This window comes from Tachysurus fulvidraco, chromosome 15 (genome assembly GCF_022655615.1).
Source record: "Tachysurus fulvidraco isolate hzauxx_2018 chromosome 15, HZAU_PFXX_2.0, whole genome shotgun sequence".
Classification (NCBI taxonomy): Eukaryota; Metazoa; Chordata; class Actinopteri; order Siluriformes; family Bagridae; genus Tachysurus; species Tachysurus fulvidraco.
This window is the reverse complement of record NC_062532.1, coordinates 11,730,717-11,749,903: the sequence shown is the minus strand read 5'-3', so window position 1 is coordinate 11,749,903 and position 19,187 is coordinate 11,730,717. Positions and strand designations below refer to the sequence as shown.

At 37.4% G+C, this 19,187-nt stretch overlaps 3 protein-coding genes across 4 annotated transcripts; 2 read left to right on the top strand and 1 right to left on the bottom strand.

Moving 5' to 3' along the window:
• The first annotated feature begins 1,302 nt into the window (after positions 1-1,302).
• epor (erythropoietin receptor) lies at positions 1,303-6,328 on the top strand. The gene is made up of 8 exons (XM_027141440.2): positions 1,303-1,567; positions 1,655-1,790; positions 2,400-2,572; positions 2,650-2,801; positions 3,366-3,519; positions 3,609-3,690; positions 3,868-3,955; positions 4,213-6,328. Exons 1-8 carry the CDS (start codon positions 1,480-1,482, stop codon positions 4,957-4,959), a joined length of 1,620 nt encoding a protein of 539 aa, XP_026997241.1. The 5' UTR covers positions 1,303-1,479; the 3' UTR covers positions 4,960-6,328.
• A 461-nt stretch (positions 6,329-6,789) lies between these two features.
• On the bottom strand, positions 6,790-8,850 carry swsap1 (SWIM-type zinc finger 7 associated protein 1). Of its 2 annotated transcripts, XM_027141441.2 has the most exons (3): positions 8,432-8,850; positions 8,015-8,077; positions 6,790-7,884 (listed from the first exon to the last, which is right to left on the bottom strand). In XM_027141441.2, exons 1-3 carry the CDS (start codon positions 8,693-8,695, stop codon positions 7,315-7,317), a joined length of 897 nt encoding a protein of 298 aa, XP_026997242.1. In that variant the 5' UTR covers positions 8,696-8,850; the 3' UTR covers positions 6,790-7,314. The 2 variants fall into 2 exon arrangements, with proteins under 2 accessions (XP_026997242.1, XP_026997243.1); XM_027141442.2 differs by lacking the exon at positions 8,015-8,077 and having other exon boundaries at positions 8,432-8,837.
• A 138-nt stretch (positions 8,851-8,988) lies between these two features.
• Positions 8,989-18,984, top strand: znf653 (zinc finger protein 653). The gene is made up of 10 exons (XM_027141437.2): positions 8,989-9,461; positions 9,537-9,574; positions 10,855-11,145; positions 11,407-11,921; positions 12,143-12,323; positions 12,508-12,583; positions 12,800-12,911; positions 14,424-14,538; positions 15,114-15,213; positions 15,975-18,984. The coding sequence occupies exons 1-10, from the start codon at positions 9,166-9,168 to the stop codon at positions 16,150-16,152; spliced, it is 1,902 nt and encodes a 633-aa protein (XP_026997238.2). The 5' UTR covers positions 8,989-9,165; the 3' UTR covers positions 16,153-18,984.
• Positions 18,985-19,187: the final 203 nt, after the last annotated feature.

Sequence of the window (19,187 nt, the reverse complement as noted above, 5' to 3'; positions counted from 1 at the left end):
AACTAGATTTCTGTCAGTCCAGTAGCTAAAACAAAGTCTGTTCTTCTGACAAATTAAAACAACAGAAGTTCATCTATCAACTACTGATTGTTGTGTTCCAGATATATAACATACTTAACATGACCTATATTCTCTTCTTGTCAAATATACATTTTATGATTTATAGTAAATGCCCTGTATGGCCAAAAGTATGTGGACAACCGAGGGTGTGTCTGTGAGAATTTCTGTGGCAAAAAACCAACCACAGGAGTAGTAGTAATATCAGAATTAATATCAAGTGAGGAGCTCTGGGGTGCATTTCCAGTTCATCTCAAAGGTATTCACTGTGGTTGAGGTCAGGGCTCTGTACAGGAAACTTGTTATTCGACATCAACAGGTTGTATGCTACAGCTTGCAAAAACTGATTGTAAAATTAAGGTTTAATACAATAAAAGAGTTGAAAGTTGATATTAAGAACTGCTATTATTATTATTATTATTATTATTATTGTTTTATTTTTTTATTATTTATATTTTATTTTTATACAATTCCTAGCAAATTCGTTTGTTTAATCTGTAATATAAAAGTGTAGGAAAACCCTTGTTAAGGCAAACAATATACTCAAAAATTATACTTTATAGATTGCTTGGTCATTTGCTCACTCTTGGACAGAAAATGAAGCCAATCAATTAATTACCAGTTTATCAGGGTTATGTTAGAGCAAAGGAAACACAAGTTGAATATGAATTTGAATAAGCCTGGGTCTGTTCCTGACTGAACTGCATGGTGTTCATGTGCCCATGAACTCAGCAGATTTCATTTTTAACATGGGTTTCAGTACAAAAAAGTTGATGTAGTTTAACAATAAGATGGATTCCTGCACTGTTGGGGCGGGGTAAGCTGGCTCCATCTCCCTTTATCTATGCGTTAAGGACGCACTCGGACAGGCGATAACGCGCAATGAGCGCAAAACAAGCGCGCCTGATACATGCTGATAAGAAGACCGGTTACAGACCAGTGCTGCTTTTGCACTGTGTACACAATGTACTCACTCTCACTCACAGTCTCCTTGCACTGTATCTGAGTCTCCCAGTGTACATGCTCACTAATTCACCTATACACCTGTACATTTGGTGTTTATTTATAGCTCATAAATACTTCATTCACCACATTTCTTTTAATGGAAACGATTTTTCTCTATACAGCAGTGCGTAAAACCATCACGTGCTTTTTTGCCGCCAACACAGACTGTATACGATTAAGCTAAGCCACGCCCACTTCGACCAAAATACTTTAAAGCCCCGCCTCCTCATTTATGTAAAAACAAACAAACATTTCAGTGTTCAGAGTAAACATTTGAGTTGCGCGTATTTGCGCTTTTATCTGACACGACGCACACGCGGTGGTGGTATCTCAGGGACAAGCTGTGGGACAAGCTGTACAACACGACAGACATCTGTAACACGTAATTATGCAGAGGAACAGACAGCGACCTAAAAAATGTCCAATGACAGGATAAACATACTGGTATTGTGCGCGCTTTCCTTGGCTTTAATCGCGTACGCGGGGGAAACTTTTGAAAGTAAAGGTAGGGCGCGATTTGATCTATTCATTAGTTATTCAGCTGTAATATTGTGTATAGACATATAAACCTTGTTTAAATGTAATTTCACAGTTGCTCAGTTGCTTCGTGATGAGAAAGAGAACATTAAATGCTTTACGGAGACGCTGAGGGACTTCACCTGTTTCTGGGAAGAGGAGAGGAAAAATAGTTACAGTCAACAACCATTCACCTTCATTTATCAATACCAGTAAGTATGGCTGAGTTTGGAAATGTAAAAGAATTATTATTCATATTTTTTACTTTCTACATGCTAATCAATCAATCAATCAGTCTATTTATTTATTTGTTTGTTTGTTTGTTTGTTTGTTTGTTTGTGGAGTCCAAAAGTCTGAGAGCATTTGCGCAAAGTTCATTTTGCTTTTTTTTTCCTTTTTAAATTTGAGCAAAAACGTGTTTTCATGAAATTTACATGATTTCACGTGCTTTTCAGAGTTGCTTAGTATTTGGTATTTTCCCTTTTTGCTTTAATGTCAGTTTGCACTTGAGCTGTCATGAACTCAAGTTTTGCAAAACATTATGAAGCGATTTTAGATCAAATGCACATTTTGAATAAATTTTGCCAATATCAAAAATTAATTTTATTTAAATAGAGAACTAGAAATCTTTAACAGGTTGAAACATTGTTTTTTTTTTTTTTATTTAGATAGAAAAAAGTAAAACCTTCAGTTTATTTTTAATTATATATACTTATTTTCAGTGTGGTCACAGACCTTTGTACTGCAGTATGTGTACAGATAGATATGGATTGTGTGTGGTGTGACTGAGAACATGAACTTAATAAGCTTTTTGTGTTTAGGAATGAGAACAGCAGTGGGTGTGCTGTATCTGAACTGCTTATACATGGGGCTAGTGGAAAAAAGCTGTTCCTCTGCAATATTCCCAAAACTCAAAATTTCGTTTCCCTCAAGCTACGTGTGTTTCGGGGAGGTAGAGAACTTTACAACCGCACCCTCCTCATTGACCAATCTAGTAAGTGTACAGAGCTAGAATATATCATTTCTGTTTTACAGGAGCTAACCAAATTAAGTTTGTCCTCTTTTTTTCAGTTCTACTGAATCCTCCTTCTAACCTGACTGTGGTGAGCACAGGGAAACAAGGGGAACTGCTGGTGAGCTGGCTGCCTCCTGCCGTGAAGTACATTGATGACAGCTTAACGTACGAGATCAGATATGTGGCAAAAGGGATTCCTATGAGGAAGGTAAACATAAAAGTGCTCAGCTTTTGAACATTTCCTCTCAAGAATACATTTTGATACTGAAAGAGTTAAAAACCTAATACATTAGTCTGACTTACTGGCATCATATCTTGAACCATGCAAAGTCAAGCAAACATTGCAATATTTGATATCATCACCGAATTTTTTACAGTACAATATGATGCTATGTGATTAAGGCACTGATGGACATCTAACTTACTTTGTTGAGACTTTGAGGTAATTGTAAAGTTATGGGTAAATCACCTGACTAGTCGTGTATAATGCTTACACATCAGTTTAAAATAGTTATTATTTTAAATTATTACATCAACACACCAGTTGTTGATCAATGCATCTCTCCAAATCATCAGATTCAATCAAACAAAATCTTAATGGCCCTAAAGCTGTTTATTAATACTAAAACTTGGGGTGTCCAGCTGACCTGGAATTCCACTAATAAATCTGTTTCTTATTCCGCCTGAGATGTTTACTATAAACACAGACACCACTACCATTAATATGGCTTATAAGCGAGGAGTACACCTTAAATTTTTTTTTATGTTTCAGGAAATAGTGAAAATCAGCACAAAACTTACGCTGCGTGGCCTTCAACCAAGCAGCAAATACAAGGTGTTGGTCCGTGTCAAACCTGATGGCATCAGTTATGATGGTTACTGGAGTGCTTGGTCAGAGCCTGAGTTTGGGACTACACCCCCAAGTGGTAAACATTATATGAGTGCTGTTTATTCATTTATGGATGAATGAATTTAGTGTTACAATAGTGACCGTAATTCTATTCTTCATCACTAGACCCCCTAATTGTGCTACTGGTTCTCATCATCTTTGCGATCCTCTTCCTGCTGTCTCTCACTGTGCTTCTGTCCCAGCACAAGTAAGTAAAATACAATAATATACAATATAAACTTTCTTTTCATCACTCACTTTCTCTTTCTTTTACACAAGTAGTACTATTTTATAATAAAATCACAACACAGAATCTACATTTGAGTGACAATATAAAAGAGGAACAGGTAGAGTCTTATGGAGAATTTGTGTGAATCATCAACAGATTCCTGCTGAAGAAACTGTGGCCTGACATCCCTTCTCCTGAGCACAAATTCCCAGGCCTCTTCACAGTCTACAAAGGAGACTTCCAGGTACAGCTATAGTGAATTTGTTTTGCAGAATACTCATGAAATACCGAAATGACAATGCACAGACATGTCTTTAAGTTATGTCTAGCCAAGGAAGTCTGTTTTACTTTCTAATTCATTTCCTTTTTCTATCCTCATATAAGCAAATTATAGAATCAATAACTTTGTTTAAACAGCATTCTTTTTTTGTTGTTGAAACAAATGAGCTCAGAAAGGACCTTCAGAGAACTCTGCATTAACCATTTTGATTGTACCCTCAGAAATGGCTTGGCTACAGTAGTGAAAGCAGTTGGCCAGTTCATGTGTGCACAGAGGAGCTTCCTTCATCTCTGGAGGTGCTGTCCGAAGTAAGTTTAGCACCACCACTGACAAGTCACGCATCTTACCAGATGCCAGAATCAACCCCTAAAACAGCAGACATCCTGAGAGAAGAACCACAGGCCACAGAAGAAGCAGACAATCAATTTGTGACACAGCACGTGCATGCAGATTTGACAGACGGAAGGCAAGAATCTCCAAACAGCCACTGGTTGATGGAGCAGCTGAGGACATTTCAGAAGCATCCGGAGGTCCTCTCGCAATCACTACTTGAATCACAAGAGACATATGTTACCCTTAACCAGAACTCCCAGCATGCCCGGGGAGAAATGCAAAGCGTTGATAGCTTTGAGGAGTCATCGCCCCTTCAGGTTCTCTTTGCTAGTAAAGAGTCCTCCTTGATGGCTGCCTCAGATTCTGATATCGGCTCCCTCCCACAAAGTTCCGGGTCGGGAAGACTTTCATCACAGTCAAGTCTTGAATATTCAAACAACACATGGCCTCCCAAAGGGCCAGGATATACCTACATGGCTGTGGCAGACTCAGGAGTCTCCATGGACTACAGTCCAATGAGCTTCAGCAGAATAACAGACATGGGTAATGGCACTACCTATGCCAATGAGTACAAAAATTATATTCCTGGAGACAAGCAACCTCATAGTGGTCAATCCATCCAATACGGATATTGATAAAAAAATCTTTGGGGAAAATAAAACAAAAAACAATTTCAAAACCAATATCATGCTTTTGGGAGTCATGCAAAACATTGGAGTTCGAACCAGGATGAATAAACTGCTTCCTTCTCAAACTTTCAGAATGACAGAGCAATGATTGTGGAATGTAAAAATCTCAGAGACAGACCTGGATTAATAATAAATAAGCTACCATTGTCTTTCATACTACATTTTTTTTTGTTAGATCCGGCAGCTGTTGACGTTTAAAATATTTTTTGTGCAGAACCCCAAATACTGCCTTTAGCCTTTAAAAAATATTTGTTGTAAATATTGTGTCCATCCACTTTGTGTCTGTTGGTTACCCATACAATTGTAAGGGTTGTAATATTAATAGCTGTTGTAAAATATGTAGATAATTGCTCAACTGCCATTAAATGGGTTGTAAAAGAAGAAGAAAAAATAATTTTTTTATATAGCTCATGTACCATCATATTTTTCAGTTATGAAAAGAAATACCAAAAACAACAATCTTCTTAAGATCTTCAAATCAGTTTAATCATTTGACCCAAAGCTTTGCATACATAAAACATTGTGCTTCCTGTAAATTTGCAATAATATGGTGCAGAAACACGGGTATTATTCATCTATTATTCATTATTTTTTGTACAAAAACATTCTAAAGAAAAGTTCTAAAACTGTTTACTATTGCAGATGAAACATCACTAAATATTATAAATATACACGTTATTTGTGTATTATAGTAATTATTGGATGTTTACTTTCCATCAGATTACAAATTCCAGAAGAAACAGTCACTTTCACTCATCAGAACGGAAAACTTACAGTTAAAGCAAAAAAAACGTAAAACGACCTTTGAAATTTTGTATTTTGTGTATCACACACTATTTTAGACATAAGAAATGTCATGTAAGTAATAAATATATCGCTTCTGTTACAGTTCAAGTCACTTTTTTTTTTAAATTAGTATTTGCAACCTTTCAAAATATTTGGCAAGTCTGTATAATGCAGTAACACTTAACATCAAACAATATAATTTATAAATTAATAAATATCAAATTAATTAGAACCTACTGTAAATACTACTGTAGTACCCAATCATCTGGCATGTTTTTGAAATAAACAATCTATAATTTATCGTTGACAGCAAAAACTACATGTGAAGAAATTTTTTTTTTTGTTTTTAAAGCTTTTTTGGTTCTTTTGTTTTTACATTTGTATAATGAAAAGAGCATTTATGAAATTGTACTTGTTAACATTGCTTATATAAACTCTTACAAAAACCCTTTTGTTAAAATGTTTTGAAACAGTTAAATGCAAGCAGCCATACCTTTTCATACAAAATAAAAAAATTAATTGTTCATAAGCATGTTTCATGTTTGATTGAGGTCACTGTATCATAATAGAGATATATTAAATGTAAAGGCAAATTTTCACAAATTATAAGAGTTCTATAGCTCTATTTCACTCAATTGTGCCTAAACACACACGCACACACACACACTTTGTTGTTTGAGAGTTCATCCTCTATTTCTGTCGAGCTGAGAGTCGTCAGAAAATGTGACGTCATTTCCGGTAAAAGAATACTGTAAACACCTTGGTTTTGTGGTACATTGTTAGGGCACCAGAAGGACTTTGGAAATGCGGAAGATGACTAGTGAACTAGGGGATTGACAGACACACTCATGAACAATTACATCTGACATCTTTATTTGTGTTTAATCAGCAATTAATCACTTAATTGCTGACAGGTGTATGAGTCAACTTCTGTGAGTTTGTGATTGGTTCAGTTGGAGCCCAGTAACATGCCCAAACAAGTTCCAAATATTACATGCATTGATCCTGCTTTATTTTTTTTATTAACAAAACACAGCAATTTTAACAGAGGGGTGTAGAAATTTGATATCCATTGTATGTAAACCACAAATACAGTAGTGTTTCATATTTAAAAAATGTATTTTGTAAAATAAGTTCTTATTTTACATTTAAGTACTTCATAAAAACATATCCATTTACCAAATAATTTTTTTAAACAATTTACAATTTTACGATCTTAAAGTTTAAGTACATATATCCATTTCTCCCAGAATGACACACACATACACAGTAACATAAATTATCACATCATGCTGTCACCCTGGCATAGTCTGTGTTTTCTAAACAACCAGATGTATCCTAATTAATTGACATCTTTATCTTGGCACAATTTAATTTGGTTCATTAGTAAAACTATGAAAATCCATACTTTATTTTTCCACATTACAAGGATTTATTTGGTACCCTGTGTCTGAGTGTGCAGCACAAATGTCTTTTTCAAAATTAAAATTTAATAAACTAGTGTAATGTAACTAGTCACTTTTCATCCTTACAGTCAGAGTTTTTTAACTGTGAGGTCTCCTCTCTTAGGTCACTTTCTGGCCTGAACTCCAGTGTGCCATTATGCTGCATCACCACACGCCACTGCAAACTTTTCTCTCCATTAGCGTAGCCATCGACTAGTCCCTGACCAGAGAGATACAGCAGCCACTCTTTTCGTGCTTCTCCGCTATTTATGACTTTACATAAGCTGCACCTCACCTGCAGGTAGCGCTCCAGGACAGACAGGATAGAATCCGGAGCAAATGTGTCATTTTCTCGTCCTTCCCACTCAGGCTGATAGGACACAATGACCCTGCATGCCAATTGCTGGCTTTGTTCACGTCTGGTCTTGAGGAAAGCAGCGGTGTCATGCAAGAGGGCTACAATGTGAGCAGCTGCACTCTGACAATCTTGCTGCGGCCTGTCCTTAACACACAAGTATCGCTCAACTCCATCTAAGATTAGCAAAGAAGGAAGCGGTGCAGTCTCAGGCACCAGCTCATGAAGGGACGCCACATCCTCCAGCAACTCCTCCAACGTCTTGGGATACACAAACCTGATTTTCTGCAAGATGAGAACATTAATCAAAAATCCAATTTAAATGGCTTGGATATCAATATGATTTTTTTTTTGTGGTAAAAATTCCTTTCAACAACAATAAGGTCCATTTTTCTTTTTGACAATGATTACCTACATGTTCCACAGTGTTGTATTCAACTACCTGCTGACAGTGACACCAGTGGGAATTCATCTCTAGCTAAAGAGGGAGAGTGATGCAGCAGCGCTTTAATAATTTTAGCTTCCAACCAACCAGCTTCCAAGTTATCAAAATTACCCATTTTATGGCGGTCATGTTGTTGTATCCAAAATAAATAAATAGCGCGTTTTATACTTCCATATATGGTCACAAACACACTCCAACATTTCCATTTATGGTCAATAAAGGACCAGCAACCATATTGGTAAAATAAAATAAAACAAATAGAATTTATTTATTTATTTTAAAGCACACTGTAATTAGTTCAGTGGATTTGAATTTCCTGAATGCAGACTAAAGCAATGTTATAATCCTAAATATGATAATATTATTATAAACCTAAGTTCAGGTTACCTTCAGACTGTCAGGCTTCAGAGATGCGAATGAATCTTGCGCAGTTACTGGGAGGCTCTGAATTTGATTTTGTGTAAAAAACAGCACTCTGAATCCAAATTCTGAAGCTGCTGTAATAGCTGTAAGGAATAACAGCGACTTGTTGATGTTTTCATCTCCCACCACTAAAGTGCTGCTCTCAGGTTGAACAGAGACTTTTATATCCCCTGATTCGTGCAGCTGTGAACCATAACGTTGGAGAACAACATTCAGTATGTCCACCATGGTTATTTTACAAACATATATAGGCTATAAATATATACGCCTCTTTAGCTCCTGGGCTAGTTTTTTTTTTTTTTTTAGAAAGCTATGAAGTAGCATGTTAGCAAAACTGACTAAGATTTGGCGCCTAGTACTTAGCACCGCCCACTTCACTGTGATTCGACAGTAAAAAAAATAAACTCTTCATTCCTATTGGATGTTCAATGAGTCAATATACTGTAGGGTCAAACCTTTGTGTGTATATCAATATCTCTTCATCATCTAATAATCGCATCTTTTATATTTTATAAAAACTTCGGTATTCAAATTCCAACGACGCAAACGATAAATAGAAACATATTTGTGTGTGTGTGAAATTATTATTTCCTATTCTGGACGAAAAAAAATGCACTTCCTTTAAAGGTGCATTCGTACTTCCGTTCAGCTCAAACCCCTTTAAGAAAAACCACAACAACTCAACAGCTGATGTAAAGATGGCGGCTGTGTGCTCAGGAATAGCTGCTAGTCTTGGCTCGAAAGATCCCGGGAATGAAATTCATGCTATTTTACGGCGGTGTAGGGGTCGTCCCAGGCTGTCGGACACAGACCGAGCTCGAAGACGATTCGAATCCCGGAAAAAGTACGATGTTCGACGTGTTTACCTCGGAGAATCACACAAGGTCTGGAGCGACCTGAGACAGAGAACTTGCATGAGCGACGCCGGACTCGCCGAGTATTTAATCCTGTTGAACTCAGCTTACGGAGAAAGATACCAACAAAAACACTGCGTGTATGTGCAACATTAATGGCAAAATTTTTCGTTAAAAAAAACAACGCTATTATAATGTTGTTCTTTTATTTGCAGGAAAAGCTCTCCAGAACTTTGCAGAAATCAGAAAAAAGGTAATGTCATCGTTCCTCGAGGATTATTTGTATGGACAATCTAGACAGGATCAGATTCATTTAATTACAAATTAAACCAGGGATGAATTAAATCCACATGAACACATTTACACTGTTGACATTACATTAGGTGAAATTGTTGACAAGTTCTTTCTTGGTGTCTGAGTTGAGAATATCTGAGGTGCAGTAAAACCATGTTCTCTCTGGGCGTGTGACCTTGGGGTAGTTCAGTACAACCAGTTGTCCTTTTCTCCTCTCTTTGGTAACTTGACACAGTCATCCAAGCTTCCACTTTTCAACATCAGAACCATCTCGTGACTATACTGCAACTATCTTGTGTCAGATTTTCCCCCTGCCTGCCACCTTTGATTTTGTAAGATAATTTATTAAGAATTATTTTTTTCACTCCATCACTCAGTTTTTACTCTCCCTCCTCTGGCTTCCTACCTGCTTTAGAATTAATTAGTTGATGCTTGCATACAAATCCAAAAACAGAGCAGGGGTCACCTACATGAAGGCATTTATTACTTGCCACTTTGCACCAGGTTCCTTTAGAGCCTGAAGCATGGCTCAGTTTGACCCACCATCCCTCAAGGTACTGGGTAGACATGCATCGAGACACTTCTGTGTGCAAATGGACTCTTTTGCGTTAAAGATTTTAGCCTAACACCTAGCACATGAATGCCTAAGTGAGTATGTATGTATGTATGTATGTGTGTGTGTGTGTGTGTGTGTGTGTAGGTGTGTATTTGTGCTGGCTTCTGTGATGTAGCCTGAAGGAGTGTGAATGATTGAGAGAGTGAGTGATTTGAGAGAGATTGAGAGAGTGTGTGAGTGAGTGATTGAGAGAGTGTGTGTGTGAGAGAGTGAGTGAGAGTGTGTGATTGTGAGAGAGTGTGTGATTGTGAGAGAGTGTGTGATTGTGAGAGAGTGTGTGATTGTGAGAGAGTGTGTGATTGTGAGAGAGTGTGTGATTGTGAGAGAGTGTGTGATTGTGAGAGAGTGTGTGATTGTGAGTGTGTGATTGTGAGTGTGTGATTGTGAGTGAGTGAGAGAGTGTGTGATTGTGAGAGAGTGTGCACGAGTTCATGTACCAACTTCTCTCTAACAGAATTTTAGCTTGATGGTATACTGTAAATCGACCCTTAACTATTAAACTAGCATATGGGAATCTTTCTGATGGACTACAAAGTGCTTCTGTTCACTCTGGATAAGTGTTTCAGTTAAATGCTGTAAATGTACGTGAATATCTCCTTCTTTTTTTTTCTTCTTACATTTAGGCAAGAAGCTGGTCGCCACAAGCTTACACAGCTTGGTGAGCTGGTATCAGCAGCACTGCCTGATATGTTCTCATGAGCCTGAGTTGAGGTCTGTTGAGCCAATGCTGGGTCAATCCACTACGGTGCTTTGGAAGTGTGATGCTGAGCATTCATTCATACAGCACATTTCATGGCCTGTGGGCGGCAGTAGTGAGACGGACGAGGACAACAACAATGCTGAGTCAGGGCCAGAGAACAAGACAGCTGTCCAGACTAAAGCAACAGCTGTGAGCAATCAAAGGACATTAGCAGGTGTGGTTGAATGAGTAATCATAAATCATAGAAAGCCTGGCTTTGTCTGAAGCACTGCAGAATGTGGACAATGAAGAATACTTGAAATGTTTTGACACTATTGTATTCGTTTATTTTATTATTTTTTGTAGATATCTGCGGTTATTATTTATTCTTTAAATGTTTTTAAACTTGAGTGCTGTAATTGTGTATAATTCTATAATTACCATGAAGTAGCTGTGCTGTCAGTGCTTGGCTGTGTAATGCACATGATCTGTCCAGATCCAGAAGATGAGCTGGAGAGTGCCACAGCAGAGGTTTCCAAAGTGGCTCAACAGATGTCCTCCACTGTTTTCAGTCAGTTGCCAGAATCCCACAGTGAAGCCGGCGCATCCTCACCCCCCCTGGGGGACCAGGTCATGTGGGAAACGGAAGCAGAACGAGAACATGAGTTGGCCATGGCTGACTGTGAAAATGAAGAAAGAGATGACTTTCCTTTGGTGGAGGAGAGCAATTCAAAGCCTGAAGTTTTAGGATGTCATGAAACTGGGACAGATGGTTATGAATGTGTGGTGGTCACAGCGGCTTTAATGGAAAGCCTGCATGAACCGGACGGAGCCAGTCATTTGATTGGGGGCATAGAAGCGAATGGAGCACAATCAGTCTCGGGTAGTATAACCAACACGCCCACAGCAGCCACGCCGGTACAAGCAGAGCTCTATGAAACGCAGGCACTGCAGAACATGGTGGGCAGCTGTAAGCTAACAGACCAACATGCTGCACTGCAGGGCTCACAGGTAGGCCACTCTGGAGATATGCCAATGCCGAATTACAGAAAATCTTAAAGTGTAAGGCCTGTTTTACATTGCACACAAACATAACATGATCGTAGTGTTGGTCAGTAGTTCATTTATAAGTTTATGTGCGAATCAAATTGTATTTTATTTTATTTTATGTATGTATTTTTTATCCATCTACCTTGGTTCCTTCCCTGATTCAAATTCACTTCTCTCTCTAGCTGATAATAATCACAGGATCCAGTTATGAAGCGATGACATCCGAAGGCATTCAGCTCAACGTGGGTGGCGGAGATGTGGAGGGGGTCACATGCACAGTGATCGAGGGGATGTCTTACAATCAGTTGTGCCAGTCAGAAGCAATAGTCCAGAATAATGTCTCGCATACAGATACTATGACAGGTACAATAGAGCGGCATTGTGCTTTAATCGTTATAAAAGCACTGCAACTGGGTCTCATCTTTGAAATATAACTCTTTCAAAATACTTCACATCCATGTGTTCATTTAAAAATAAGCTGAGCACGTTGTCATTGTAAAAATGTGGTAATTTAATATGTTGGGTTTTTGTTTTGTTTTTTACCCAGACCTGAGTGAGAAGCAGCTGTTGGAGCCTAGTGGAGAATCCCACAGTCAGAAAGATATTCAGTGCTCTTTTAGCAGGTCTGTGTGAATCTACAGAGGAACATTTGTGTAGTTATACAACAAAGAGAGATTTCTGAGTCGTTCCCTTCATGACCATGAAGCTTACATGAAGCTGCCTTTTCCTAGTGATTATGCTATCTTAAAGGCCTGTTGCCATGGCGTCACTGCCAATGTCTTTTGAAAATGTGTGCTTTATGGATGAAAATCGTGTATGTGTATGGATGCAATGTTCAGGTCTAAGAGGAGTCGTCAAGGTCCAGTTATTGAAGCAGATGGCATGCTGAAAATGTTCCATTGTCCATATGAGGGCTGCAGCCAGGTGTACGTGGCCCTCAGCAGCTACCAGGTGAGTGCAACCAACACTGGCTGTGGTGCTACACATCATAAATGGGCAACTAGAGACTTGCTTGGACACTTCTTATGACCGTTACATTTCCTCTGACCGTCGGGTCATGTGATGAATTGCTTAAATCTTTACACGCATTTACACTAAGGTGTATTTTGTTTGTAATTATATTGCTGCCTTCCCATGCTTACAGGAATGAGACGTACCTTGGGCACTGGGGAAAAGCAAAGTTGTAATTCCTGGATAATAAACTGTCACTTTGAATAATCGTGTAACTTCATGTGTTTACTAGTTCATTTTTAGTCTATACTTAAAATGGAAATCTATTTGGTTTGCCCTTTAAGGCAAGGCAGATGATGTTCAAACATGATTCTGCATTTGGATTTAATTGTAGTTTGATTTATTGTTTAATGTCTGTTGCCTGCCATCATGTTGAATTTGCAGAACAAGAAGTCCATTTAATTTCAGAAATGTTTACCCAAGAAACATTAGATCACTCTCATTAGTGAGCACTTGGGTGTGAACCTGCTACCTGAGCTAACTGGCTGTTCTACAGTAAACAAGGCAGATTGATTTGTTTTTGCTGTAGACTGAAGACCTTTGGGTTTGTTATCAAATAATGAGCAGAAAGCTTATAATTTCAGCTTTTGTTTCCTGGTATTTATATGTAGAAGCGTTAAATGACAGTGCATACCACATCTTTTAATCAGACCACCAAATTATTAGGTGAATAACATTGGAACATGTGACTAACAGATGTTTTTTGTTACCCAGATGTGCTCTGTTACATTGATTTGTTTAAACAATGAATAGCTGTGAACATCTACTTCTGGTTTAAGGCCTTAGTCTTACCCAAGATGGCATTTGTTTTTAAAATTGAATAAGCCAACATAAAGATCAGATACCCGTTTATGGGAGTGAAGCAAGCCATTTTGAAGCTGGGAAAAAGACAGAAAATCTATGAGACATTGCATAAACATTGGGCATTGCAAATATTACAATTTATCCTGGAAAAAAAACACTAAGGAAATAACAGCCTTACTAAACAACAGAAAACCTGAGAAATTAAAAACGGAGGAAGAGGCTGTGGGAAAAAATTCAGAAAAGCGTCACAAAAGACGAATCCAACAATATGCTGATGTCAGGGAGTCGGAGTTCGAACGTAGTTATTGCACGCAAGGTTATGCAACCAAATATTAAGTGTTATTCACTTCCATTTACATTGGTCTGCTCCTAAATTTTGCTTGTGGTCTGATACAAAAGGGTGTGGATTTAAATACCAGGAAATAAAACCTGAACTCTACTTTCTTTTCAAGGTTTGTATTTCAAACCCAAATGTCCTGATGTATCAACAACAAATGATGTGATCTTGTAGTTTCAGAGGGGGCTGTAAGTTCATTTTAGGACTTTTTTAACAGTAATGTGGAGCACATGAGATGCACCAATTCAGTTTGTTTTTCTTTGTAAAATAAAGGTCTGTAAATGGATTTGATCTGTTGGTCTGTCTTGCAGAACCATGTAAACCTGGTACACCGGAAAGGCAGGACAAAAGTGTGTCAACATCCTGGTTGCGGGAAGAAATTTTACCTGTCTAACCATCTTCATCGCCATATGATTATTCACTCGGGTAGACGAATTTGCACTCTTGCTTATGGTTGGATTCACGTATCTCAAAATGTAGCATGTGGATGAGATTTAGACAATATACCTCAACAAAATGAGTAGTGCTCATATCAGCTGGAAAGATCCACATTTTTGCCTACTAGCCCGATATTTGCATATCATAAGCATATACCACAGCTCATCTACTCTGAATTTACATTAGACACACCCTAATTTATACAGGTGCATGTGGAGAACTGTGTGTGTGTGTGGGGGGGTTATATTTAGCAGAAGGGGAACTTTTACTGCTTATTTTTCTTTTACTGATGTTACTTATGCCATTTATCTTGCTGAAATGTTTAAGCATATGTAATGTACATTATATTTAACTTAATTTAACAAGCAGTATTAGGATCAGATCGTATTTACATGCGTTCCATTCAGATGTGAAGTTGATCATACAAATATTCCAAAGATTAGAATAGAAAGAATAGAAACATTCGGATACGAGTATTCTCGTTTTATGATGAAGTTTGACTGTTCGATCAATAAAGTAAATTATCCTGTTTTTTTTGTTTGTTTGTTCTGTTTATTTTTCAGGTGTGCGAGATTTCATCTGCGAGACCTGTGGCAAATCTTTTAAACGCAAGAACCATTTAGAGGTGCACAGGCGCACTCACACAGGAGAAACGCCTTTACAGTGAGTGTAACCTAATCTCTTTCTAATACCTGTTGAGTTTAACCTGTTCGGTTTCTTGTCCAGAATTAGCCAGTCATCAAGCCCTAGCTCAGTCCGTGTACATATTACAGAACTAAAGATTGTGTGTCAAATCTTTAGATCTGTAATGCTGATTCATTTTAAGTTGATTTACATAAAATATGGTTGTTAACTGGAATCTAAAAGTTTTCTTATAACAATTACTCAGGATATCAGCTGATTTGATCTGTGATACCTGTATGTCACTTTAAAATCACAGTGACCTCATGATCTATGGTATGTTTTTCATCTCTAAGTCAGCATAACATGACGTCTATAAAATCTGATCTTGTACTGATCTAGTGTTTCAGGTCAGTATTGTCCTGATACTCACACTTTCCATGGGCGTTTTTTCTTTCTTTCTTTCTTTCCCTAAAAGACAAACGAAACCTGATCAGTAAGCTATGATGTCCAACAGCCCTTATAGATCTTACCAAAACTATCTGTAGTATGTATGCCAGCTACAAAGTTATCTGTGCTGTCTTATCAGCTCATAGGGGGTTACTGACTCCATAGGTTTTATAGAACTAACGAGTTTTTCCTTTACTGGTTGAAATGACGCAATTAATCTCATTTATTCAATACTGTTTACTGCACTAAAAATACTACATCATAGAAACACCAATATTAATAATTCATTACTAAATCATCTTGCATGCCATCTATCTGAACCAGTATGAAAAATAGTGGCCTTTTCCTTGCAGATGTGAGATCTGTGGTTATCAGTGTCGGCAGCGGGCTTCACTCAACTGGCACATGAAGAAACACTCCTCTGAGGCACACTTCAACTACACATGCGAGCACTGCGGCAAGCGCTTTGAGAAACTCGACAGTGTCAAGTTCCATAAGCTCAAAAGCCACCCTGACAGACAAAACACTTGAAAGGATATGTAGTAAGGAGGCAAAATGGATATTTAATAAAATGTATGTATAGGGGTTTCTGTTAACACCAGTTTTATCGAGGCTCATGACTAGTGTGTTGAATGCATGGCCTGTAGACCGGGCTCTGAGTAAGTGTACAAGCAGGAGAAGATAAAGGACCCTTGAAGTAAAGACCTAAATAAAATGAGGTCCATCTCAGTAGAAGTTAAAGCTATGTGTGTGCTAGTTTGAGGCATAATTATTTTGTGTACGCTGTGCAGGTCACAGCTTTCAGTCACCAGGTTATGGTGTTAAATGGTTCTTAAATGTCTTTGTGAAGTATTGTTTACAAAATGTTTGTATGTTCATATTCTACTCCAAATCCTCCTTTTAAACCTTATCAAATGTGCTTCATTCATTCTAAGTGTGTTGAGAAATCTCTCTCAGCAACATCTATTAGGTGAGTTTAGGTGCACTGGGGGTAGAGTGTAGAAATGACCACTATAGAATTTATGATGAATTCTTTTATGAAATTTTACAGCTGCAAATGTTTATTTATGAACATATGACTATTGGGTCATAAAATTCAAGGGCTAGTTGATAGCTAAGAAAGGATATACTGCAGCATGCCCAGTGTTCTGTTTCAGTAGCCAGGAGGAAGTGTTTACTGAAGACGAGTGAATGTTCCAAAATGTTTATGCTACTTATTGCAACACCAGCTTACCTGGAACAAAAGGTAGACAAACAGAAATTATTAGCTTTTCACCTGTGTGGCCAGGTTGATTACACAAGCACCACCTCCGATCTGTTTTCATTTTATTGCATACAGAATCATTTCAGCTGTTTTAACAGAATATTTAAAAGAATACTGTAAATGTGGTGGTTCTATAACGCTTGGTAGCATAACGTTTGTTCGTAACCTGGCTACCTCTACCTGGAAGTAAAGCCTGCCTTTTGAATGGTCTTTTAAGCTAGATAATGACTTCAATCTATGTTCGAATTCAAAATCCACCAGATCACATTGATGTGCAGTGTTGACCTCAGTCTATGAGAACGGTAATAATCTTGTTCACAATTACAGTAGCGGCTCAGAGCTGTGGTTTCCAAGAACGGTTTTATAAAATTTGTGGGGGTGCCAAATGTGCACTTATTATTACCTTTCAGTATCTCTGTATGTTTAAGCTCACAGTGGCACAAATGACATTTATATTTCATAGAGTTAATGCTGGTGTTATTATTAATTGTGTTAATATGAAACCGATTGCATGTTATTCTGTTGAGGATTGATTCATATTTTGTGAATAAGACATTATTGTGAATGAGACACATGCTCACTGAGTGAATTGTGGAAAAATATGGCAGACTTTTACAGCAATACCAACTAACGGTGAATCAAAAAATTTGAGTCAATCATTTATCATAAGTGGGTGTTTTTTTTTATGGATTGCTTTATTTATGTGTTTTTATAGAATAGGTTTTTATAGACTGTTATTGAATATATTCAGTACATGCTAGCATTTTTTTATTACTCTTAAGCTTCTGGAGGAATTCCGCTCCCCCCCCCCCCCCCCTTTTCTCCCTCCTAGATACACGGAGAAGAACAATGTGTGTGTTCAAGGTATTGAATGCCTCAAGCTTTTGTCAGTGATTCATTAGGTGTAAATACTGTAATTGGTGCCCCCTTATAATGGTGATGCATTTACATATAATGTTTACAGCCCATTGGAAATGTTTTCCAGCAGGAAGCGCTTTAAAATTCTCGCTTACCTGCTTAATGTCCTGAAACAGAACTGCAGTGTTGATCTTACAAGGAAGTTACTGTATCACAGTGCTTCAATTCTCAGGGGAAACCGATACCAACTATTGTATTTCCTGTTTCTTTATCTGAAACCTTCAGCTTTTATAATCCAGCTCATTTGTGTCTGCTACATCTAAGCACTTTGAATTTACAATCGTTGTGTTTAAAGGCCAAATGTGGAACAGTTCAATGCTGTAATTCTGGCATTTCTCTTCTGTAAGTTTCATTACGATAGCAATGAAAATTAATCATATTATAACTGTTTATTCTGCCAAAAAATCTCCTATTCTGTTATATGATGTTTTGCTTGTACTTTCTCTGAAAAATGTTGACAAAAGGCCCTTTTTGAACGACTGGACTAAGCTATGGCTTAACCGCGTTCATCGTGACCTTCTGTTCTTATGTGAACATAAATTCATAATGTGAGCCTAATATGGCATCTACCCAGACAAGTACACAAATTATTACACCAAAGAATTTGCATGAATTCAAACTTATATGGCGCAGGTGTACTGATTTAAAAAGTATTATTCTTAATTTCATAACATTGCTCAGAGATTTGAACTTCTTTAGAGTATTTCTATTTTGAAGAATAGAAAAAAAATGGCCATTGTATCTACTATGATGTTATACATTTTTTCTTTCTTTTCTTGTGTTCTATTTACTTTTATATACTAAAGTTGAAGTCAATGATCATGATTGCAGTCAGCCACACCTCGAAGTTAAATGAACCTGTAGAAAATAATGGACATAAATCGTCAATGTTCTCGTAATCTATTTTAAGCTTTCTTTGTTGGTCAGCTTTTCTAGAATCTCTTTGTGGGATTTATCAAAGTAAAACCAGAGTTTCCAGTTTTGGGATTGTCTGCCAGCTTAAACACTGTACAGAAAACAGTTAATAATTTTTAAAGGTGCAGGATCATAATGCCTTTTGTATTTAATGATAAATACAAAATGATATAAATAACACTACAAATATGTAATACACCTCGCTATTATCCTGGATGTCTCAAGCAAATAAGCAATAAAAGCTTAACCTAGTATTGAATATTAAATGCATTAACCTAATCAAATTCTCCACTGACATTAGATGGGTGTAGACACAGTAATGTTGTGTACTGAATTTTTGTTATACTTAAATGAAAAGACTTTGAATATTTCATCCTGTACAGAGCATTATAAACCCGTACCCCTGCTCATTTGTTCAATTATCCAGTCAGTAAATCATGAGGCAATCGCACAGTGAATGAAATTGTGC

Bases quoted from the DNA above. Each gene is read 5' to 3' on its own strand.
- epor (XM_027141440.2), top strand. From the start codon at position 1,480: ATGTCCAATGACAGGATAAACATACTGGTATTGTGCGCGCTTTCCTTG. The intron at 1,568-1,654 runs GTAGGGCGCGAT...GTAATTTCACAG, and splicing joins GGAAACTTTTGAAAGTAAAG to TTGCTCAGTTGCTTCGTGAT. The intron at 3,520-3,608 runs GTAAACATTATA...CTTCATCACTAG, and splicing joins TGGGACTACACCCCCAAGTG to ACCCCCTAATTGTGCTACTG.
- swsap1 (XM_027141441.2), bottom strand. From the start codon at position 8,695: ATGGTGGACATACTGAATGTTGTTCTCCAACGTTATGGTTCACAGCTG. The intron at 8,078-8,431 runs GTAACCTGAACT...CTCCCTCTTTAG, and splicing joins TGAAGCCTGACAGTCTGAAG to CTAGAGATGAATTCCCACTG. The intron at 7,885-8,014 runs GTAGGTAATCAT...CTCATCTTGCAG, and splicing joins AATACAACACTGTGGAACAT to AAAATCAGGTTTGTGTATCC.
- znf653 (XM_027141437.2), top strand. From the start codon at position 9,166: ATGGCGGCTGTGTGCTCAGGAATAGCTGCTAGTCTTGGCTCGAAAGAT. The intron at 9,462-9,536 runs GTATGTGCAACA...TTTTATTTGCAG, and splicing joins TACCAACAAAAACACTGCGT to GAAAAGCTCTCCAGAACTTT. The intron at 12,912-14,423 runs GTGAGTGCAACC...TCTGTCTTGCAG, and splicing joins TGGCCCTCAGCAGCTACCAG to AACCATGTAAACCTGGTACA.